Genomic DNA, 24,192 nt, shown 5'->3' on the forward strand with positions numbered 1-24,192 from the left:
TGTGCTTATGATGAAGCAGACTTAGGGTGAAGTAAAATTAAAATAACAGCCTTAATGCACATTGTTTGGAAGCCACTGGAAAGCACGTTGCTGCAAAGCGTTGAGCTGGATGTGTGCCGAGAATGATGTAATGGTTAGCAGAGACCCAGGAGGAAAAAGAACAGGCCAAGTCCTCAGCAAAAGCCACAAGATTTAAGAAAGATAGGGGAATACATTTTTGGTAAAAATTATGAAAATATTCTTGTTATGAGTACATAGAAAGAACATGGACAAAGTAGCCTCTGTAGGGTTATCTGTGGATTGCACAGTCGTATGCTGTTTTTGCATGACTGGTCCTCTGAAAAACCTCTGGGCTGATGAAAACAGTGGTGGTCCTCCAAACTCACTCGAGTAATGGCAATGTAGTCCATCAAAAGGCACTCTGGGATGAGTGGACAACTCTCCCAGCTGAAATGCTTTCTCAGAAAAATCCCCTATAAGCTACTGATAAAACCTGTGTGGTCATTTTTAGATGGTATTGAAGGGGAGCTGCTGCCATGGCCAAGCAGTCGACGTGGCATTGTCTATGGTGAACCCATAGCCATGCGGGAAGAGTGGCTTACATTTCCAGGGGACTGAGCAGGGCTGCTGGCGTGACTTGCAGCTTGCAGCCACCTTCTCTCCTGTCCCCTGAGGAGCACACCAGCAGCAGCAATGCGCAGCATGGGTTCTTTGATCCCTGCTTGCCTTGACACCTAATTAAGTCAACTGCCTGATGGATGTGCTGGGCAGCCCATGTGTGAGGAAAGAGGTATCTCCCCTGCTGTTGGATGAGACGTACAATCATGAAGGAAGAACCCAGAAAGCACTCTCAAGACACCCCTGCTGCAGATAATATCATGGTTCTTCCTTTGTGCTCATTTATGCTACTTGAGGGATGCTCAACCAAGTGGTTGAACAAGTTCAGGGTATTACAAGAAAAGTCTTTCCTTCCTCAAGAGAGAGTTTGGTCCTGCAAAGTATCTAGCACATCAGATCCCTGGAAGCTCCAAGGCAGTCTGTGCACATTCACATGAGAACATTTTAATGAGCAGCTGATGGCCACAGAGTTTAACTCTTTGCAAGGCTGAGCCTTGTTGGTTAAATTACTTGTAAGAGTTCTTTGCTACTTGGAAATCCTGTCACAGGCAAACATACTACTTAAAATCTTGCACACTTCTGATAAGAGCGTGACAGGCACCACTGGCCCAATTTTTCTGTCTACTGTAGTTTGCTGTCTAGTTTGTGAATATTGCTGCTTTATACTCCTGTTAGAGATAAGAGAACATGAAAATAAGAAGCAAAAGAAAAGCAGATCTCTTGTAACAATAGGACCAAAATGAAGAGAGGAGACGAGTGGAGAAGCTTTCGTCCACCAAGGCGTCCGATGCATGTGGCTACCTTTGCACAAGAAGTCCTCAGGGCACTGGCTAATATTTCAAGATGGACATTTCATGATGGATCCTAAGTGCTGGGCTGAATTGTGTCTGTGAAAAGAGCTGGAGAAAGCAGAGGAAAATGTAAATCCAATATATATGACCAAAATACAGTGCTCCTTTCTTCTTGGCGGACTAGAGTTTGGATTTGTTTCTAGTGACTGGCACATAACACACATTTTTCCTTTTGCTAGAAAAAAAGATAGATTTAGGGTTGGGTTGTTATTTTTTTATTTCCTATGTGGAAAAAAATCACAACAACAACACTCTTGGCTTGAATTGCAGTTGGTGAATTCAAATAATTTCTACAGCCCCCAAAATAGTTGGAGAGGTCAATGAAACCACAAACTCCACTGGGACTCATGCATTTCTAAATGCAGCTTTCTTGAGCCAGAGGCAAACTGCCCCACTGCTTACCAAAGTGATATTTATCTAATTTGTTACTAGAAAACACTTGTGGAGAGAAAAAAAAATAAAAGCAAGCACACTAAATACAAACAAAATAGCCCAAAACCCAAACCAACACACAAAAAACCAAACTCAGGCCAAAAGCAGGAAGATCCACTGGAGCCCTATGCTAGCATCAACAAATTGGTGTTCACTTGCCCCTGTCAGGTGGTATCAGAAAGAACAAAGCCTTAATGGGTCAAATCCTGCTCTCATTTCACTGGCACAAACGATGCCTCTAAAGCTGAGGAAATTGTTGGCTGACTGACTGACCTGGTGGACTTCAGGCAGATTTCAGGTCTCCTTGACCTGATCAGAACAGGCAAACTTGTCCCAGGCACACTACTAAGACATACCAACTGATTGTCTAACCATATTGAGAAATAGCAAAATAGGCTTCCCCCTCATTTTTCACCCAGCTCAGATTTGATCAGAGATATACAATAAAGAAAGACACGAACACCCATTCTGGCTAAGTTTCCAAAATGTTGTTAGCACAATGTTTACCTCAGGAAAAAGGATCCTGCCGCTATCTTTGTACTTTATCTGTGGCTCTCTGTCTTTTTGCATACTTGCACTCACCATTTCAGCTTCCAAGCATTCTCCTCTAATTAATCAAATACTCCATCCTTTTGTTTCCTAGGCCACAAAGGAAGAACAGTAAATCAAATAAAGATACCAGCTGAGTGTGGAAGCTGGATTTCTACCCAAGGAACCTAATAATAGCACCGTGATGCAGGCGAAGTAAAAACTGATATGGTTTTATATATACAGAGGCAAACAGTTGAGTGTGAAAAGGTAAACATCAGATAGCATTCAAACAGCAGTTTATCCAGCTCATTCTGTGTTTGTAAATACAGAAGTGTGTTATGGTGGCTAAATTTATCCTAATGTAAGGAAACATGAACAAAGAGGTTGGTATTTGGTAACTTCTATAGGCAACATTAGGACATCCTGCAGGAATTATTTTGGGGCATTTCATGATAACATGGTACAGATTAGAGTTGCCATTTCTGGAAAAATTAGGTCAGAATTATGTAGATAAGATGGAAAGAATTTCAGCAGCATTGTAGTATTTTCCTGACTTGAAGCCTGACTCACACTTTGAAGCTTTGTTTTATTGTGTACCTTGTTTCGATACATAGTCAAAACAGCCTTTTTCCAGAGAAAATAAAAATAAATCATCTGAGCAAGAAAGAATTGCAGACAGTGTTGAATAAATATAAGTACAGTGAACTTAATTTTGGAGAGAAATAGTTGTCTTTTCCTGTGAAACTTTTTGCAATTTCAGACATGGCCATGCCAAACCCAGGAAAAATCAGAGATAGAGATATAATTTGTTAAAAACTGTGAAATGGTGCTTTTCTTTGCTCTTGATCCAAGCTGGAATTTCAGTAAAAAATCAGGTGTATTTTGGGACCATTAGAAAGTGGTGCTGGAAAGTGGTGGCTCTCTTCCCTCTATGCTTCCCTTCATTGTTCTCAAATTTCATCCTGGATTAGAAGTACCTCTCATTTAAGAAGGAGATAGATCATGGCCATGAAATGTTTACTTTTTAAGAGAAGTGAGATTAGTTCTGGTTAGAAGAATGAGAGCCCTGACTCTTCAGCCTTGCCTCTGCAGTTAGCACAATGTTTCCATTGGCTTCAGGTAGAATATTTTTTCACTCAGGTCGTTTATTATGAGTAAGAATGTACTTTTACACTGCCTTGTGTTCAGTGCCATAAATCCCAACACATACCATGGCTCTCTTTTTTCACCAGGGGTTCTGGCCTGAGCCATTGAATCTCTGTCTGCCATGGAGCTCACTTTGAGAAGGAGCAAACCTCTGGGACAGACCCTGGTACTTCTATGTGAGCCAGCCTTAAGATAAAATGCTTCATGTTCCCTTTTGCTTATTCAGTGAGACAAACAGTCTGTTAAATTCTGGTTTTTGGTCCAGCTCAATAATGCAAACCAGGGTAAGCTGCAGTTTATGCTTCTACGCCAGAAGGTAAATAGCACGAGATCAGGTGCCAGGGTGCATCCCCTTCTGCACCTGCCACATGCCAGCAGGCCCCTGTAGCAGGCTGGGCAGCACGAAATGGCTTCAACCAGTCTTCCCAAAGCCAGCAAGCCCCTGGCATCACAGCATCTCAACCTCCTTGTGCTCTTTGCATTGCCACTTAGGCTTGGCGCTGTGTGAGGCTCTTACTTTACCTTGCATGGCTTTGGGGACCATGCCTGCCCCAAAAGGGCAGTGGGTGTCATTCACTTAAACTTGCAGCCAGTCCAGAGGAAGGCCACGAAGATGACTGGAGGGCTGGAGCACCTCTCCTATGAAGACAGGCTGAGAGAGTTGGGGTTGTTCAGCCTAGAGAAGAGAAGGCTCAGATAAACCTTATAGCAGCCTTCCAGTATCTGAAGGGTTCTACAGGAGAGCTGTGGAGGGACTTTTTATAATGGCCTGTAGTGATAGAACAAGGGAGGGATGGTTTCAAACTGGAAGAGGGATTTAGGGGTTTAGGTCAGACATGAGGAAGAAATTCTTTAGTGTGAGGATGGTGAGATACTGGCATAGGTTGTCCAGGGAGGCTGTGGGTGCTCCCTCACTGGAAATGTTCAAGGCCAGGGTGGATGGGGCTTTGAGCAACCTTGTCTAGTGGGAGGTGTCCATGCCCATGCAGAGGGGCTGGAACTAGATGATCTTTAAGGTCCCTTCCAACCCAAACCATTCTATGATTCTATGAGCAAACAGTGGGGTCAGTTTTGGAGGAAGGAGAAGAGGATGAAAGCCAGCTTTCAAATCCAAGCATGGGCAGAGTAAACCCTAGAAGGAACAGGTTTTTTTAGGGTGGAATCTCTAGAATCCCTTAAGCAGCTGGCCAAGAATTTGGGCTATTAAAGTCCACCTGCAGCACCATTTAGCCCAGCCACCTATAAAATTCAGCTATCCAGCCTTAATAACAGCACAGACGCTGATGCAGGGCTTCTCCACACCCAGAATCGTTCCTCCCCTCACACTCTTTCCTGAGAGACAAAACAGGAGCAGTGGGGACAGGGAAGCCAATGTGTGGTCCCTGCTCTAGCAGGGGCACCCCACATTGCCTGCTTGCCCTCTGCTTTGGCTGGGTGAGAGGCAGCACCTTGACTACCTGCTTCTTTAATACCCTGTCAAAGGCAGCCACCAGTAGGGGAAGAAGTGGAAAACCAAGGAGCGCTAGTGAGGTCTCTTCACACCTGACATGAGGTTACCAATCTGCACATGTCCCAGGCAGTTGACACAGGCTGCACAGAGACCCAAAGGAGGCTCTGGGGCCCACATCCTGCCCCGGAGAATGACAGGGGATCCCAGTTCCTTCCTGCTGCCAGGGCCAGGCTCCCCTGTCAGACCCAGGCTACCAGCACTGCCATCCTTTTACAGCTTTACTGCCCCAAAATGTACCAGAACAGCCTGAAGGAAACATGGTATAGGCTTTATCTAGCCTTATAGTGTTTGGATATGAAAAATGTTGCAGACAATGAATATTGACAAGAACCAGACAATTGCCAGACAATTTCAGCAATTTAACAGTGACTGCTGTCAGTGGTTCTAAGTGCAGTACACCTTGTACTGCATTTGTTTGTAAAAGTTTGCTTTTTTAAAAAATCCAAAACACTCAGTTTTATCCATGGACTAACTCTTGTACTTTTTTTTTCCTATAGGATCAGAGATTATTAAATCCATTGAAGCATCTTTCCAGCTATAATCACTTTAGGCCAATGTTTGAAGACATGCCAAGTTTGACTATTGCTCTAGCTCTTTCCCAGGCTTGGGCCAGGCTCCACTGAGGTCTCCATCTTCAACTTGCATGGGCTGGGCCGAGACTTTTAGGATAGCACAGCAGTAAGTAACATCATACTGCCTAGTCCAATGCATCCCACAAAGCATCTAGTGTGTGCATTTTCTCCTCTAGTTCATCTATTTCCAACCCCTCATTGGCCATATTTTAATGGCACAGGAAATAAAACATTAGAGTTTGTACTACTGGATTTAAAAAGGCACCAGACATATGAGAATGCTGCTCCAGGATAAATTAATTTGGTCAATTCAAAATTCACCATGAAGTTTTGATGAGGAAGCTTGAAGCTAGAACAAGTATCATCTGTTGTCTCACATCTGGCATAAACTTTCTGTGTTGTCACCTGGCTAATAGGACAGAAAGACAATCAAAGGCAAACACTGGGTCAGCTTCATACATGAGGCAATCTACCTCCATGAGCATGGAGCCATAGCCTATGGAAAAGCAGGAAATAGGAAAAACAAGGCAATACAGTAATGAAAAATATTTATTTATGAAGATATTTACCTTGATAGGCATAAAGCATTTCCCAATTTCATACAGAAATATGTAAAAACTTGCATAGACCAATATGGCCTACTTCAATGTGTATTCAACATGGTAAATATAATGAAGAACTTGTGTGAATATAAATACAAAACACAAAAAATAAGTACATAAGATTCAACCTGTCAGCAAATTCAACAATGTGAACAAATTAACTGCTATAAACATTCACCCAATATTAGCCTTTTGACATAATTCAAAACAACCCTTTGTCTCAATGCATTTCCACCAAACAAGGTACTGGATAAATCTCACAACAGCCTCTGGTACATCCCCACTTCAGTGCATTTTTGGTGGCATGTAAGACACAACAACCTCTATTTTTAGAACTTCAGTTAGCCAAATATCCTTGTTATGGTAAACCCAGTAGTGTCCTCTAACTTTTATTTTATGTTGAAGAGTCCTTTGCTATCCAAAACCAAAGGACTTTGACTATGCAAACAACCACAGAGTCTAACCCGCATTCAGATAACTATGGTTGTACAAGTAAACTAGACTTCTGAAAAAAGGCAAAGGGTTGCAGCTGATTAGTAAAGGCAATAACAAGGTGTAAAAATACTCTAGCAGGAGTGCAACAAACAGTATGCGAGGTAGATGTATATATGCAGCAAGTCCTGATTAAAGTAGCACTGTGGCTTTCATTTTTGCATTTTAATCAAAAGGTAAGAGTTTTTTGCTTTGAGGTTCATCCAGTCAGATCTTGCTTTCTGTCCTTTCTAGGCACACCTGTGAGGTCTTTCTTGCAAGATGCATTTGATGTAGACCCTGAAAGCCGCCCGATTTATGGGTAGCGTTCCAGAAGCAATATTCAAATGTGTCTTCAGAAAGGTGGCTTTAAATGCACATTGCAGCGGGTTCCCCTTCACCCCCTCTCCCCATTCATCTGAACTCCGAAGTGACGAAATTCTTTGCTTTTATACCTCCAAATAGAGGACTTCCTTAATGCATTGCTCTGCTGTGCAAACACGTGGACAGAGAGGCCCTTTGCTGTAGTGGAATGTTAGAAGTCAAAAGAGAGTTTTGGTGACACTTTGTCAGCAAGTGTGATGCAGAAAGGTTCAGGTGATCTTCCCACTAGGAAGCTTTCAGGCTTTCCCAGATGCTTTGCCTTTTGTTCGCCCTGTTATGCTTCAGCTTCCACCCCTTCTGGAACTCAGCCTTCAACTTAGCAATACTGAAGGAAGCTTTGATACTGTTACCAATGGCTTCCAGCCTGCAAAAATAAGAAATACAGATTTATTGTTACAATAACGAAGATGCAGCTCCAGTGTGCAGAGATTCAGTTTTTTATCAAATAAGCGTCAGTCTAGAATTTTGCCACGAAAACCTCAGAAACTGCTGATTGCTATACCTCTGACAGAATTAGGCTAACTTAAGCCTCTTGAAATATTGGATTCAGCATTTAAATTAAAATACTAAAATAAGTCAAAATATTCATTCAAATATAGATGCCCTAGACTTCCTTAAATAGCATGAATCCCAGCAAGAGGTCTTCAGTGTTATTCTTTTTGGCTGTTTTGTTTCTTTTAGGTAAACAAGATCCTGGTTCAAATGAATGGAGGAATTTCAAGTAAGTAAGTAAGCCCCATTTTTAAAAATTACTTAAGATTTCCACGGCCTATGTCTCACTCAGAATTGTGAGGCTGCCTGCTCCCATAGATCCTGTTCTGCTTTTGAAAGTAGCACTGGAGAGTCTTCTTTTGTATGGGCAAGTTTCTGCATGCCATACTTTTACATGGGCATAAGGTCCAACACAGAATGCCACAGCTGATACAGCTGTACTCAAACTCATCTTCAAAAGTGACTTCCCCTCTGTGGGGTTCACAGCTGCACTAAGCCCAGTGCACCCACCTCTGAACTGCACCATAGAATGAAACTGCTGCCTCCTGCCACTCTACTTATTATGCATGGACCTCAAAGGGCAGTCCTGAAATTTACTGCTAAACTCAAATATTTAAATTGGGCTTAAACACTAATTCAGTCTTTGTTTTCCCTTTCCTCAACCTTTTTTCCAGTCATTTCCATAGCTAACATCCCATACTCATTTTACACAGGTTAATTGGGCAATGCAAGAAATAAGGCAGGTAGAAATCTGCCTCCTGCATTCTAAAAAGCCATCCACACCAGCCAGAAGACAAAATATACTCACAATATGGATAGATCAATAAATTTTTTTCTGCAGTAAAATGGAGTAAAGTATCTAAGAAAATGACTTCTGACTCAGTTTCATTTTAGAATAGCTGAGGTCTAGTGTTTTTTATTAGTTAAGACAGTGCATGAACACACTAAGATTACAGGCTTTATTTATTTCTGCCAGTATTTAATTATTTCATACTCTTTTGAAGTTCGGTGTATCTTTAGGCCTATAATTAAGTCCATTTCCTCTAAGTAAATGGAGGATGCTAGGCAGAACTAAGTACCTATGTCTGCACTGGCTAAGAACCCACCGGATGAAAAAAGACACCCTCAAGATACACTCACTGATTCCTCTGTGACTCTCCAGCTGAAGTCATCAGCTAAGCCCACATTGTCCCGAAGGCAGGTGAACTGTGCTCTCTATTGCTACTGGCGGGAACTACAACAGGATGAGAGGAAACTCACCGCCTCATTTTCCTGCTCTCAACAGGCTGTCGGTTCATGCATTTAGGTCCGATGCAACTGCCAGCTTTGTTGCGGTGGCGTGAGGTTTTCTCCGCTGTGGACTGAGCCCTGTTAGAAGTGAAAACACACCACTGTTAAAAAAAAACAGCCCTGAGTCTGCAGTCCACAAGGTGAGGCACCTCAGCAACCAAAGCATGTAATAAGCGATCTTTCTGAGCCAAACCATGGGATGTATCACAGCAGTGTAAGCACCCAGGTAGGAGGCAAGGCTTTAGGGAGGTTGTTCGCTCAGCAAGTGCCAAAATGAGTAAGCGCACCACAATCCATCCCTTTGACATGCACTGCCTTTTAAAGAGTAGCAACAATAAGACACACCAGAGATCTTTTCCTGTCTGGCAGAAGTTCAGACACTTCTTGTCCTTCTGGTTGGCACATTGGCATCTGCTGCTTGGCTCGGCGAGCATCTCTGGCACCATGTCTTTCAGCGATCTTCTGGATCGAGAAGGACCCCCGAGACCATACGGAACAGTCTTCCTATGATCAAAGAGACAACATGAAAGTCATTCAAACGATCCTGCAGTTTCAAAGCAGCAGGGTATTTTGGGCAATCTTATCAATGGGATTGAATGCATGAGTAAAGGTTGTGGGACTGGGAATGCCTTGTTGCTTGTAATTTCCACACAAATGCCTCTGATGACCCTGCAACATACTCATTTCATAAGGCTGCCATGCCTCCCTGTGCAATATAAACCAATAAAACTTCCTCTCTGAACTTTGGTAACTGCCAATACTGAAAGAAGCAGTAAAAGTGAGGAAGAGATCCTCTCTGCTCCAAGGAAACCCAGCAGCAGAACAAATCACAAAGTCAGTGCTCGCAGTGTTAGGTGAGGCTCTAGCTCACTACTTTTTGGTGAGGAAAGCTTAGAAATGGACACTGTACATAACCCTGTTAGCATTCAGGATACATTAATTTGCAGCAGAGAGCAGCAAGAAGTGGCGAGGAGCCAGCCCGTGTCAAAGTAAAGCCTTCTAGCTTCCTAACTTGTTGGAAAGGAAAATGGTCAGGAGAATTCAGGCTGGCAAAATAATCCTTCTGGCATTTGGTCTGCTTCTGATTCACAGCGAAAAGTATCCCGCAGCCTCTGCTGAGCAGCACCCAAAGGAAATACTCCTGCCCAGATTTTAGGAACGCAGGTGTGCCAGGACTGTCAGTAGCTACCTGCTCCATCTAGGTGGTCACATCTCACTTACTTTCTCCCAGCAAACCGAAGCAGAACAGAAAATTCAGCAGAAAGGCGGGAGTGGGGGAAGCAATAGGAGATACGGTGCAAATACCTGTTCCTTCCTCCCCTTCCCATTTCTACGGGGAGTCGACTCTCCTTAAGCCCCCCCTCCCTTTCCCCCTGCCTTTCTCCAGGCAAAGGGAACCCCAGCGACGGGCAACTGCCGAATCCCTCCCCCCCGGTCCACTCACTCGGGTGTGTTGATCCAGATGATGTCGAGGTGGCAGAAGTAGACGCACTCCTCATCCAGGAGCGAGGAGCAGGAGCAGCGCCGGGGGCGGCGGTGCGCGGCGGCGGCGGGGGGCGGCAGGGCGCCCGCCTCGGCTCCGGGGGCTGCGGGAGGGAGAGACAGAGCTCAGCACCCCGGCAACCACGCACCCCGACGGCATCCCCGACGGCATCCCCGACGGCATCCCCGACGGCATCCCCTCCCGCAGCAGCTCTCGGACTCCTGGGGCAGTTCTCCCCCCGGGGATCCGACGGTGCCCCCCGACAGCCGACACGGAGCCCGGGTGCGCCCCGGTAACGCGTCCCCCTCACCCCCCGTAGGCTCGTCCCCAGGCGGCCGTGGGGCTGGGGACCGGCACCTACCTGCCGGCAGCAGCCCCGGGCAGAGCACGAAGAGCAGCGAGACCATCATCTGGGAGTAATCCATAGCAGGCAGCGGGCGAAAAAAATAAAAATATATATAAAACAAGGAGGAGAAAAGGGAGGGGGAAAAACTTAATAAAAGTGGAAAGAAATGGGGGGTCAGTCCGTGCCGGCGTGGGGCCGGAGAGCCGCGTCCCGTGGGCGGCGGGGCAGGGCGCGGGGCTGGGCAGCGGCTCGGTGCGCCCCGGCGCGTCTGGCTGGCGCGGCGGTCCCCGGCGCCCTTTTATAGCGAACCCCCATGGAGCGGGTAAACAGCCCCGGCGCTATTTTATCCCGAGACAATGTTATGCTGCTATTAGTCACCGCGCGGCAACGTGCGGGCCGAGATAAGGCCGGGCTGGAAAGGAAATCGCCTGCAAACTTCAGAGCGGCGGCGGCGGCTGCCGGGGGGGGGGGGGGGGGGTACCGGGGGGGTTGGAACTGGGGGGACCGGGGGGGCTGGAACAGGGGGGACCGGGGGGGACCGGGGGGGTCTGGGGGCGGGGCGGGGAGGGGCGGGGGAGGGGGGTTTGGGCCGGCAGGGGGAGCCCTGAGGCCACGCACCTGAGGGGGTGTCGACCCCGCCGGCTTCCGCCGCTGGGCTCAGCAGCGTGGCCAGAACAACAGTAATTAGTGGGATTGTTGTCGGTGGGGTGGTGGTGGTTGTTAATCACAGTAAGAACGGGTGGCTGGGCCGGGCGGCGGCAGGCGGGGGATGTGTCGCGGCCGCCCCTCCGGGGCTCCTCGGGGCTTGGCCCCGCGGCTCCCGCCGCCGGCTTGGGGAAAGGGTCCGGCGAGCTTCCCCGCCTCTCCGCACCCAGCAACTGAGGCCGAGGGCTGCCGGCGCCCAGGGGGTGCCCGGGGATGAGGGCGGCCTGGGGTGCCCGACCCCCAGCCCCGCTGTCCGCAGGCGCAAGCGAGCAGGCTCTTGGGGTGGCCTCAAACGGCAGCAGTGACACCCTGAGACGTCAGGGTATAACCCCTCTACCCTCCCCTGGCAAGGCAGGGGTCTGGGCGAGCAGCAGCAGGAGTATGAACACAGCACAGGGTGGGGAGACACTGGCACAGGTTGCCCAGGGGAGTTGTGGATGCCCCCTCCCTGGCAGCGTTCAAGGGCAGGTTGGATGGGGCTTTGAGCAACCTGGTCTCCTGTGAGGTGTCCCTGCCCATGCAGGGACATTGGGATTAGATATCTTGAAGGTCCCTTCCAGCCCAAACCATTCTATGTATGGTCAGAAGGAGGAAAGACCCGTGCCCAGCCTTTGCCTCTGGCTCCCTGGGCTCACTCTGGCAAAGTCAGGGCGAGTGTTTCTCCAGCATGTAGCTGTCAGTGTGGAAGCTGGACACTTGAGAAATGGCTGTGTCAATGCCATCATAAATACATGTGTGAGATCCGCTGAGCTCCTAACTGAGTAAGCCAGCCTCTGAGTATAAACTCAGATGAACTCAAATGCCTGTAATCCAGCGTGGAGCCGTCGTGCTGCAAAGCGTGCCAATTTCACCTATGATAAATAGATAAGACTCTCTTGGTATTTGTGGTATTTCCGTGCACTGTGCTGTAATAATAGAAATGACCTTGGGTATCACAAAGACCAAGGCTCTTAACTGCAAGTTGCATTGTGACCTCTCAGGTGAACGGCCCTTTTTTTTAAAGTATCACATTATACTGTGCCACTGTATATAGCTGTGCCGAGTCAGAATGAAGGTCCATTTAGATGGTATCCTTTCTCTCACAATGTCTGTTAGCAGATGGTATAAAAAAGACTACAGAAAGGAATGCAAGTGGAGACTAATCCTTTCCTTGCTATAACCTCTTTGCTTCTAACAGAATGAAGTTTAGGGGCTTTCCAAGCAATAGCAAGCATTTAGACCATTATGCTGAATAAGCACCAGTGGCCCCATCCTGAGATGCTCATACTTTTTTATAAAAGGTTCTCTAAAAAAATGCCCTATAAAACATCTGTGAGTGGAGAAAACTGGGTCATACAATTATTTTTTTTTTACACCTTTCCAGCGTGGGAGTTTATTTTTCAGAGCAGGGGTTGTATCTTCTGTATTATGTCTTGTGTATGTAGGGCAGCACTTACTGGAATACCAATGTATTGTGTCTGTGTATGTGAACTATTGCAGTTATGATAAGAATCTACCAGCAGAGGTCACCTCGCTATGTATAAAAAATAATTGTAGCCCGCTGAACTAAGAGACTTTATCAGCCAGAAGCTGGGAAATAGATGAGATTGTTGGTTTGTTTTATTTTTTTGGGTTTTTTTTGCTTCTTGTGTGTTTCAGTTTTTTTAAAATAAATAAATAAATATAATAAAAAAGTACAAAGCAGTTGTGTGGGTTGAAAGATATCTATCGTTTCTGTATAGAATACAAATATGCATAGCCTTTCCAGACCAGTGACTTACAGACTGTATTTCATTCCAGCACTTACTTAAAAGAGATTTTTTTTTCTGAAGGGCCTTTTTCTAAAATGTGCGCTTGCAGCCAAAATGACTCACATCGGTGTGAGATATTTTTGTCTTTGTCAAAATGCCTTGCTAGAAAGTATTCTGTTAGCTGGCAAAAATGGCATGCATGTTTCCTTTGGGTAACAAATCACAAACATATTGCAGGGATCTCTGAAGGTGCTGGGTTTTGTTTTTTTTTAAAAACAAAAACATCTTCAGCAATTTTTGGTAAGGATTCATAAATATTATTGTTGTCAGAGATCCATATCCTCTGATTCAGCGATTTCTGATAGCTCTGTTTTCAGATCTTGAGACTGACCAGAATCAAGCTATTCCTACTGCCTGTTCAACTAATGCAAAAACGGATTTCTGTTCAGTTGCCAGTGACCCGAGTGGGTCATTTCAGGCCAAGTGGACTGCCAAGCGAGGAGGTGGGTTTCCCCAGAGAGGGGTAACCCCCTGACCCTTTCTTGGACATCGGGAGGTACCAGGCGGGTTTGTGCCACGCAGGAATACCCTTTAGGAGTTTTGCCAAAGAATGAAGGTTGGCTCACTCCAAAGTTGTTTATAGTAGGAGTCGGTAACAGTAGGGGTTATGATAGGGGTCTTATAAAATAAGCAGAAGAGGACTAAACTTGGGCTGGCAGTCAGTGTTTGCAGAATGGAAATACAAAGTCGTGCACGATGGTACCAAGTCATGTACTCAACAAGTTGTCCCGGTGCACACCAAGCCGGCTTGCCCCCAAAGGTCGGGAGGTTTGTGCTGTATTTGCACAGCTACCCGTTTGGGGGAGGGTGGAAGTGGGAGCTGAAGCTGACTGCTCCTGCAGCAGGCTTTTCCCCTCTTCACCTGGGGTTCTGGCTGGGTGCAGCCACAGCTGAGACACTGTATTTAGGGATTGAAGACTTAGCTGGCCAGCCAGGCTCTGGTTTTAATGTTCCAGTTGGAAAGGGCCACTGACTGAGTTTTCTAAAGGACATTTTGTATAGTGTCAGAAATGTGCAATGCCTGCTTATCAGCAAAACAATAAAAGGAGACTGTAAAACTGTGCCTTTCTGTCTAGGGAACAAGGGGAGCAACATGCTGTGTTCTGCAGATTTGAAACACAATTCTCAATAAAGTGAAAGTTTCATAACTTGTCCCTTTACTTCACTCACTGCCCCTCTTACACCTTACTTTGCTTTGAGGGGCTGTTCAGTTCCCCTGTGCTTCTTTTTACACAAAAGGAGGCGGGGGGAGAGCCCCCTCCTCTCCTACATAACATGCAAATTAAAGAACTCATAATTTAGGCTTTTTGGAAGTGACCTTACTCTCATCTGTCACTACCCAGCCTACAATGTACGTAATTCCCTTTACAGATGTCAAGGTCCTTAGGCAGACATACAGTTTCTGGAGAATTCACTTTCTTAATTTCTGTGCATCTCCAGTTAATGAGGTTTATCCAAGGATATATGTGTATGTTTCGCCCTATGCTTGTGGACCTCTTAAAGTGCTGGGGAGAGGAGGAAGGTCATCCAGCAACTTCAGCCCCACTTGTTTATAGCATGCTCCCAGGTCCTTGCTCCACCTCACTCCCATCAATGGTCATTTTCCTTCCATTTTCACTCAGCATACAAAACCCTATTTAAATTAGGGAGGAAGGAGGCACCTACAGGGTGCTTAGCACAGAACAGCCATCATCAGATGAGAAAAAAATGCTCTTCCAGACCATTCATGTCCTGGCACCCGGTGGCAGTGACTAGATACCTTTTAAAATAGAGATATCAAACCCAACATAGAACTCAAATAGAGAAAATCAACTTTGCTGAGCAAAGGTCATGGTTTCTCCCAGGGCTAAACTTCTTGTTACTAAAGATTCAGGTTTCAGAAGTACTGTTGTGAAACCTTCTTCCCACTTATACTTTCTACAACAAGGAACTGGAAGTGTCAGGAAAATGTTTCACTGGAAGCCAAGCCAATTTTTAGATGACGGGAAACATTAGATGGGGAAAGGGAAAAGGTTTAAATAATCTGAGAATAAAGAATCCACGTAACTTTTAGGTGAGAGTTAACAGGAGTTTCCTCCCTTCTTTTACCACATGTCTCTGGATGTGGGAGAAAGAATGTCCACTTTTGAGACATGGGTGCTTGGTGGTACTTGACTGCTTGACTTGGGGTTAAGCTTGACTTGGGGTCAAGCTTGACTTGGGGTGCTTAACCCCAAGCTGCATACTGTGGCAGCTCCCCCTGTTTCCATCTTTTACTCTGTGTTTACTCTTGCGCAGTAGCAGCAAGCAGAATATTGGGATCAAGGCAAAAGGTTAAGCTCTGTGGGTGTAACACAGGGCAGGCAACCAGAGTCCTCTCTGCTAGGCCTTGCTGGGGTGACAGAGGTGACCCACACTGCTGGGGGAGTGCCCTGCCTGGTGCCAGGAGGGCACCATCAGCCGCAGGCTCAGCTGGGTGGTTATTTCTGCTGTGGTAGCTCTGGATCCTGCACTACTTTTGGTGCACTTACTCTCAGAGGTCCCAAAGGATCTCAATCGCTAGCTGTTCTGCATTATCAACAGCTCCTACTGTGGTGCTTAACTTGGATTTCATTTTTTTAACTGACCTGTATTTTTCTCAGGTCACTGACAATATTGTTAGAAGTTACAAGGCCAAAACCTCACTTCTGGCCCAGAAAATCTCAAATTGCTGAAGCCTGGGGAAGTATTCTGGAGAAGGAGCCTTGTGTCTTATTCCTGTGCTCTTGCAGACATGTCCACCATTGGCCATGTCAGACACAAATTGCTGGGCTGGTTAGTCTGATCCCATGGGACTGCCATATATTCTCACAGCTATGCCTGGACTCTAAGTTTGTTTTGGAAAAAAAAAAAGTATTTCTGCATGGTCTTCAGCTCCATTTCATCAGTCAAGCTCCAAATACAAGTAGTATGAATTATGTCTTCTAGAAGTGTGAAAAGATTACATGTGTCCATAATCAGCCTCTTAAGAATGGGGTAGGCAAGTAAGAGTTTAGCTGTAGTAAGGATTATCATAAATAAAACAAGAGATTACTGCAAAACCAGCAACAGAAGGGTTTAGTGAAGAGAAAGAAAATACAGAACAGAAACTCTCACTTGTAGAAGACCAGATCTGGTTCCATATACAAGCCCCTCTAAGAATACAGCAGCATATGACAGAATGCTTATTTGCAAATAACAGTTAGTGGAAAATGTGCTTTATAATGTTTGTTTACTTATTTCTTGGCAACTCTGGCTTGCAAGGAATTCAATCCCAAAGCATCCAATTAGAAAATCTTCCGAAGCAAATCACTAAGAGCAGTGCACAGCTCTCTGATCATCATGCTCCTATCGATAGTGTCTTTCAGAGTTTCGTGTTCTTTCATAAATGCCACTTTCCCATAGTTTAGGCAAAGAATGAATAATTTAGGCAAAGAATGAATAATACCATCCCCATGTGCAGAGTTGGGAATTGAAGCAAGGAGACCAGTACTGATTCTGTCCAACTCTGCTTTGGTTTCTGAATTAGATGAACATCTTAGTCCACCTGGTGTCCAAATTGCTCTCCAGACTGTGGAAAGGGGCCTAAAGTGCTGACAGTCCTAAATTTAGGCACCATGCTCCTCTTAATGTCTAGATTCAACTGGGTATGAATCCAAGTCAGTGACTTGCCCAGGGTCCCATGAGAAATTACTGTGGGGTAGAGAAATTGTCTGAGTTTCTCAAAGCTGTGTCCTGTATCCTGCCTGCTGCATTATTATTAGTTCTCTCCAGTACACAGAGGTTTGCTTCTCAAAACTGACTCGCTTTAGCTGTTTTTAGCTGTCCATCTCTTGGATTTCACGTTGCCTTGCTCAGAAAAGGCATTTGCAAGATGTTCATTTCATGCAGCTCACTCAAATATGCTTCTTTGAATTAATGGATTTAATTTACTTTTCATGCCTTTTTCACCTTTTTCATCACCTTGGAATGAGATTTTCTCCAAAGACTCAAGTTAGTAGATTTCTGAGATCTAGCTATCTCTACCCTTTCCTGATTGCATAAGAGCCCTGCTGAAATGAAGTTAATTAGCAAATGCATTGTTCCAAGAATGATGTTGAGCTTTCTTTATGGCGCAGTCCTTTTACTACAATATGTAGCCTGCCTGTGACTGTTTTGCCACCTCCATTTTGAGCCTGGGGTTAGGTGAGTGGGCTTCTCAGTTCCACTGTTTTCTTTGTGAGAGAAATGAGCATGTACCAGGCAACACCATGAGTTTAGATGCACCCTGAGCTATAGGTGTAGGTCTGGTTTTCTTGCTTGCATGTTCCAGATACTTGCTTTGCTCCCAAATCTGCTAGCACTATGGTTCTGTGCATCGTTGCCTGAAAAGTGGATAGGAAAGTAGCCTGTAGCCTGGTATGAACCAGTGCTCCTGGCATTCAAGAGCTACTAATTTTCCATTTCAACAGATGCTTCTGGGTTTTTTTTGTTGGTTGGTTTTTTGTTGTTGTTGTTGTTGTTGTTGTTTTTGTTTGTTTTATTTTTGACTGGGGCATACTTTGCCTGTGAAAGAAATGAATGCTGACTGCCTTTCTTCAGCTGCAGTTCCAAGTCTTTATCTGCCCTTGTTTCTCCCTAGAGAAGAGAGCTTTGTGAGGAAACATTGCATTAAATATGCTCCAGCTGTTTCTTGCACCCAGTCTTAGCTTGGATAAGTTACACCAGAAGCTGTCAGAGGGGAGAAGCTGTAGGTAAATTACAATAAACAAAAATGAAATAAAATTCATAAGCTGTCCTTATTTTTAAAGGAACATTAAGAGGGACACCCTCTTATTTTTCAAGCAATGTATACGCATTAAAATATCTACTCTGTGTTTGAGGTAAAACGTGGACCACACAGGCCCAGGGGTTTTTATGGCAATTACTCACTGGTGACACTGACAAGAAGGAGATTTTGTTGCCTGTCAGGGCCAGGGAAACAGGAACAGCAGCTTGAGAATCACTGATGCCCCAGCACCGAGCTAAAATCACCTTATATTCACCATGTCCTTACTTCAGTTGCAGGAATGAGCCTGTTCTCAGCTGTGCAAGCAGCCGGTTGCATTGGCACTGCCACCAGCACACAAGAAAAGTGCCTGGGAAATGTGAAGAGGTGAGAAACCACTGAAGGGGAAGGGACAATGTATAACTCCAGGTTCCTGTCAGCAGCTAAAAACCCAAGATGCCTAGCAGGGCTGTATGTCGATATTTGCCATATATGACATAACGCACATAGGAATGAGGCCAGCTTTTTTGGCTGCTTTACTAAGCATCCTTGAGGCATGTCTCTATTAGGAATTTTTGACCAGCCGTTTCCATTTTGGCTGAGTTTGTACCACAGGGAACCTCTCTGCAAGCTTGCTGCCTGCAACCAGGCCTTTCATTGTTGCTATTCCACACAGATGTACTTGTTAGGAGAAGAAAAAAAAAACAAAACACAAAAAACCAAAAAAGGCAATGTGAACTCCTCAGTTTCCTATAGGTGTTCAGCATAATGGTTGTAGCTGTTCAGCTGAAGTGGTGGAAGCCTCAGTAGGAAAGGTACCACATGGGGCTTTTGCTCTGATGGGCTGGAGTAGCACACTGCAAAGCGAACGCGGGGCAGCGATTTGAAAAAATAGGTCATGGATGATGAAGGCTTTTCCCACTGTTACTACTAGTATTGTACATACAGAAAAACACTCATTGTCCTTTGACTAATCCTGTTCAGATTAGCTGGCTCTGAATGCTAGTTATCCTGTTACCATCAGTGTAACTGTGTGTGAGCAGCTATTGCCTTAAGAGTTGTGTCATTTTCCCCAGTATCTATCGTCTCTTCGTAGTTTTTAATGACATCTTCTTAGTTAAAGACAAACATATTTGACCTTTCCTAACAGGACTATGCTCTAAAACTGTAGTACTGGTTTCAATTTCAAGAGACACAGACAGGAACAGCTGTTTCTTACCCTGGGTTTAGGAATAAGCCTTTTGAAAATAGGAACTGTATGTATCACACAGTACAGTTCTAGCCATCAGCTGACAGAGCAAAGCAATTTTCCTTGAGTTCTTGCAAATACGAAAGACTTTCTGAAAAGTCAAGCTAGTTTCAGATGAAATGGAGTAGAAGCAGTTTGATTTTAGTTTAAGAGAACAGAATGGTAAGGAGGATCCCAACTTCACTGAAAGACAGTTTAGCATTTTATTTTTTGTACGTTTCAGCAGTGAGTTATCCATATAGTTTTGTTCCTACTTTAAAAAATGGCTTTAAAATAATACTTTTTCTAGAGCAATGAAGCTTAATTAGAAGAAAGTCCAAGCCAAACACAAGGACAAGTGAGTGCATGATTCAAAGGCCTCATTTCTCAAGGTGCTTCCCTCCTGACACCACATTTTTTTAAACTTTCTCCAGCCACCAGTGACCAGAACCGTAACTTTTCCCAGAAGAGCTGGCACTAAATTTGAAAATGTTTTATTTTGCATAATGTACAAAAGAAATAAAAAGTGTTACTTTCTTTGCTGATACTTACGCTTTAAACAGGGCCATATGAGGCAGCTTAAAGCTTTGTCTATTTATTTGCAGCTTGCTTGCTTGCTTCCCAGGCAAAGTGGAAGTCAAAAGCAACAAGGCCAAGTGACCCTCTCAAACCTCACTTATCTTCACAGGAAACCAGTTCAGGATTAGGCAAAGCAGAAATCCCCACTTCCTTTTTCTAGAGAAATTACACTATCTGTTATTTAGCACATGCTTTTTTCATTTTCATCCACTGCCCTTTTTATAAGAAAAGGAGGAGGCAGAGTACCTACCTTTTGCTGCAGTTACTATTCAGTTTTTCTATTCTGTCACTTCTCTCCCCGTAAATATCACTCAAATGAAAATGGCATCCTGTTTTTCTTGCAATTTATTTAAGATTGTGTAAGATATTCCTTACAATGAGAAGGTGAGATTTCCAACACTGGTAGGCAAGAGAGATTTTTACTGGAAACAATTATCTTCAGCCAAGAGCTTTCTTGCTGCACCCGTGTCACCACAGGCATATGTGCTGTACAGAAAATAAACCTGTGGAAACTCAGTTGGAGTAAATCAGCTGGCTTCTCAGATCTTGCAAGTGGCACTGTGCTATGAGAAATAACCAGGGCTTGCTCAGCTTGAGAGCTGCTGCTGGGAGGGCAGAGAACCCATTATCTCACAAGGGCTGGGGGGCAAGGCCTCCCCAGAAGAGAGCAGAAGGGCAAGCCATGTAGTGGAACCCTGGGAGCCGGCATTCTGTCCCCCTGTACTCCTCCTGAAGTACAGTTACGGTAAACTGATGCTTTGAGATAGGGATCCTGCCCTATGTTTCCTATAGCTGAGTACACTGTAGCAAAAGAAGGAGCTGATTAGTTGCATGCAATCTAAACCACTGTTCCTTAAAATAAAAAGCCTTCCCCCCCCCCCCCCCCCCCCTTTTCTTTTATTTGGTCTTATCACCAAGGGTTTTCTCCAATGTTATTTGACAGTCCAGACTCTTGAAGCAGACCTGTTGGCCCACTGCATGAGAAATACAGCTAAGCAATGAAGGAACTTACAGTGTGCTGCATCCTCTGTGCAATGTAGCATTGATGTTTAAGTTATTCCTGGAGCAGCACGAACCATGAAAAAGGCATGAAAGGTTAAAATCTCACGGGGTCAAGCCTAAAGCAGGTCATAAAGAAGAAATAAAGAAGAAATACGTTTTTGGGGGCCATTCAATTGAGACAGTCCCAACAGAAGATCCATGCAGCTGCCAAAATTGCAAGGTCCCCACTACTGGGTTCATTTGAACACATAACCTGTGCTCAGTGGTGTTAACTGTTCCACTGACTTCAAGAATATCTTTAAACACATGCTTAAGCGCTCTTAGAATGAGGGTCAGATGTGTCTCCTTTTGTGGGGTGACAGTATGTGGCAGAGTGCAGGTGACAGAAGTATTTCAAACCTCTCCAGAAGTATTGCATCATTGTGAACAAAAATAAAGGAAATTCAGGTTTCTGGGCTCACAGGTACATATCCTGCTGGAGTCACCTGCCTTTTGTGGAGTGTGCCCCTGGCATATAAAATCCAAAGCTCAGGAGCTTCACTGAGTGGAGGGCATTTATCTTTTTTTAGGAAGTTTAATCTTGGTCTAAGAGGCTTCTGAAAATACTGATTTTTCCCCCCATTCTGCTTTGTAAGAGGTGTGGTTCTCTCACCACAAGGATTTAGTGATGTTTTCAACATGTCTGGGGATATTAGAAATATTACACAGGATCTCAAAGGTGGCCATTGGCATTTCTTTGAAAGTTTCTTCCTGGACAAGGCAGGCCAGGTGCAGAAAAATACCAGCTTGGAGGCACAAATAGATCCAGGGCTAATCTCCAGTTGGTGATACAGTTACTATTATGGAGAGCTACTTCATTACAGTAACAAACTTCAGTGAGGCAATAAACTTCATGACACATATCCTATGGCATAAAACAAAACCAACTCTGCCTTCGTAGACCTAGCAATTATTTTTTAAGTTCCCACTTGAGAGAGACCGGCAACAGGTTTATAGTGGAAAAAAAGAGGCTGCAAAAAGGAAAAGGATAAGCTGGAAAGAAGAAAATGAGAAGGCAGGAGAAAGTTAAGGTATATGGACCTGTTTTCTGAAGGAACTTGTTCCCCGGGTTCTGGAGAATAGATCTGAATGCAAGGAGAGGAGCACAGGTGGTTCAGAGCAGGGAATTGATACTTCAGCTCAGCATCAAGGTACCAAAGCCGATGACTTGCATGAGGAGAAGGAAGAAAGAAATAGCTCTTGCCCTCAGTAGTGCTATAATCCTGGTCCATTCTGGGCTGGAGAGGCTGCTCAGCTACTCAGGACTAAAAGGCTGTGCTGTTGTGGATGAAGACAGCAAGCAATTGTAAAAAACTGCATTTCTTTAATGGATAAAAATTAAGGCTGGGGCTTTTGCCAAAAAAAAAAAAAAAAAAAAAAAAAAAAAAGTCTAAAATAAGTTACTAGTAAACTTAGTCTGGATCTTGCCTGGGTTATGGAGATGTCCCAGTTAAGAGTCCCACTGGACTCTTTTTTTCTGTTGGCTGAATTTCCCCTCCCAGTCCCTCTGACTGCAGCTTGCGCCCTCAGAGGACTTCCAGGTTTGCGTTTATTGTTCAAACTGATCAACTTGTTTTGATAAAACAAGGAAAATGGGAACGCTGAGGCTTTTATTTTCGGATAGGCGCCTGACTGCACCTTCACTGTGGCAGGAAAGACCTGGAGCCAGGCCGTGAGGATCTCCTGCAGCCTTAGTACAGCCCGCGTGCCTCTAGGTGGTGCCTCGCTCCAAAGTTTAATGCCAGGAGCTGGGAAGCAGCAGCCTCAGGCAGGGTTTTGTCCAGCAAGGGGTGCCAGCAGTCACATTGCCCACCGTGCCCTTGCCAGGGTGGCCGAGGGAGCTAAGCAGGAAGCCGTGCTGAGCCCTTCTCGCCGAAGAATTGCTAGAAAAGTGTATTTGCTTTAGGCAAAGGAGCCACAAATAGAAGTAGAGGGATCCTCCACAGCAAGAGGTACTTCTGCGGTTCATCGAGACCCCACTTACAGTCTTCATCTAGAGCTGACTGAGACCCTTTCATTTAAAGCTGCTGTAGGTCAGGCCCCTAATCCGAAAGAAAGCCATCAGTTGCTTTGAAACTGCTTCAAAGCCCTGTCATCGAGGGAACTGGTGTCTCTAAGGATATGGAACCAAGTTTATACCTTCAGACTGAAGGGTCTGAAGAGAAAAATAAAACGGGACAGGCTCATGGCTCATCAGTGGGAGCAGATGCCTATTTCTTTCCTGCTCTGCCTGTTTTGCTAACTTGGGCTGTGTTAAAAGTCTGTGTGGGAGGCAGGGGCAACTCCTGGAAACACGTGGTGCAAAATATGACTGTAAATGATACAGAGCTGTTCCCTGTCCTCAAGTGTGAGGAAATGCAGTATCAGAGATTGGAAATGGAAGGGTACACTTGAGTTTGTTAGGTGTGGAAAAAAACAGTTGTTGGTATTTCTCTTTACACCTTTGAGGTGAGGAATATCAACCAGGGGTGTTCACAGCCCGTCCCTTCATTGTGTCTCCTCCTTTTCCACTGTGTAGCTAGGAAGCAGAACACACCCTCTGTTTTGAGGCAAACTGTTAGGTACGCACAGCCATGCAAAGTCAAAATTGAACCTGACATGGCTGAGACAGCCCCAACTCCCACCTACTCACAATGCTTTCCTGTGTGTGTCCCCCCTCACACTGGAATAACACAGCTTCCAGACTCCTACCTAGGGGAGATGGAAGCAGTCTTGAAATATTTGCTGTTTTCTCTCCCTCTATACACTTCTCTTGAGAGAAATGACAGTGCCCTGCATTTAGTATGGGGTGGAAGAATTTGCCTTTGGGCTTCCTCCTGGCCCCTGCAGGTTTCCATGCACTTACATCTAATGGGGAAGCAAACCTGGGACAAAAGGGGAGGTGGTGTCACAGCTTGAGGGGGATCTGAGAAGGGTCATCACACCAGTTCATCCTTGAAGCAGGACGTGCCCAGCCAGAGGAAGGGAAGCATCTCTGACACACACTGTTCTCCTGAACAGGCTAAGGGATTAGCCCTTGGATTTGTTTTTCAGATGATCCCATGCTAACAGCTTTGGGTGGATTTGGGCTGACTTCTCAATGTTGAGTCCTTTGACCTTTTTAATCCTTCTGAAATAACCTATTCCTTCTCCTCCCCCTAACTCCCAATCCTGCCAGATCATCTTTTGTTGTTTTTGTTTTTTTTCCTTGGACATATTTTGAGAGCTTGAAGCAGCTTTTCTGGTAGGCTGGGTAATTAGCTGGCAGCTCTGTCTCCTTCCTCCCACTGGCCTGTACCTGAGGCTACATGTAGTCTCAGGGTGCTGCTTTGATGAGTGTGTTAGACTTCCAGTTTAAAAATGTTTCAGTGCTAAATCCAATTTTAGTCTTTTGTAAA

At 45.0% G+C, this 24,192-nt stretch overlaps 1 protein-coding gene across 1 annotated transcript; it reads right to left on the bottom strand.

Moving 5' to 3' along the window:
• Positions 1-6,191: 6,191 nt before the first annotated feature.
• Positions 6,192-10,854, bottom strand: EDN1 (endothelin 1). The gene is made up of 5 exons (XM_051612383.1): positions 10,744-10,854; positions 10,344-10,485; positions 9,245-9,403; positions 8,870-8,977; positions 6,192-7,481 (listed from the first exon to the last, which is right to left on the bottom strand). Exons 1-5 carry the CDS (start codon positions 10,805-10,807, stop codon positions 7,343-7,345), a joined length of 612 nt encoding a protein of 203 aa, XP_051468343.1. The 5' UTR covers positions 10,808-10,854; the 3' UTR covers positions 6,192-7,342.
• Between the last annotated feature and the right edge of the window lie 13,338 nt (positions 10,855-24,192).

This window comes from Apus apus, chromosome 2 (genome assembly GCF_020740795.1).
Source record: "Apus apus isolate bApuApu2 chromosome 2, bApuApu2.pri.cur, whole genome shotgun sequence".
Lineage (NCBI taxonomy): Eukaryota > Metazoa > Chordata > Aves > Apodiformes > Apodidae > Apus > Apus apus.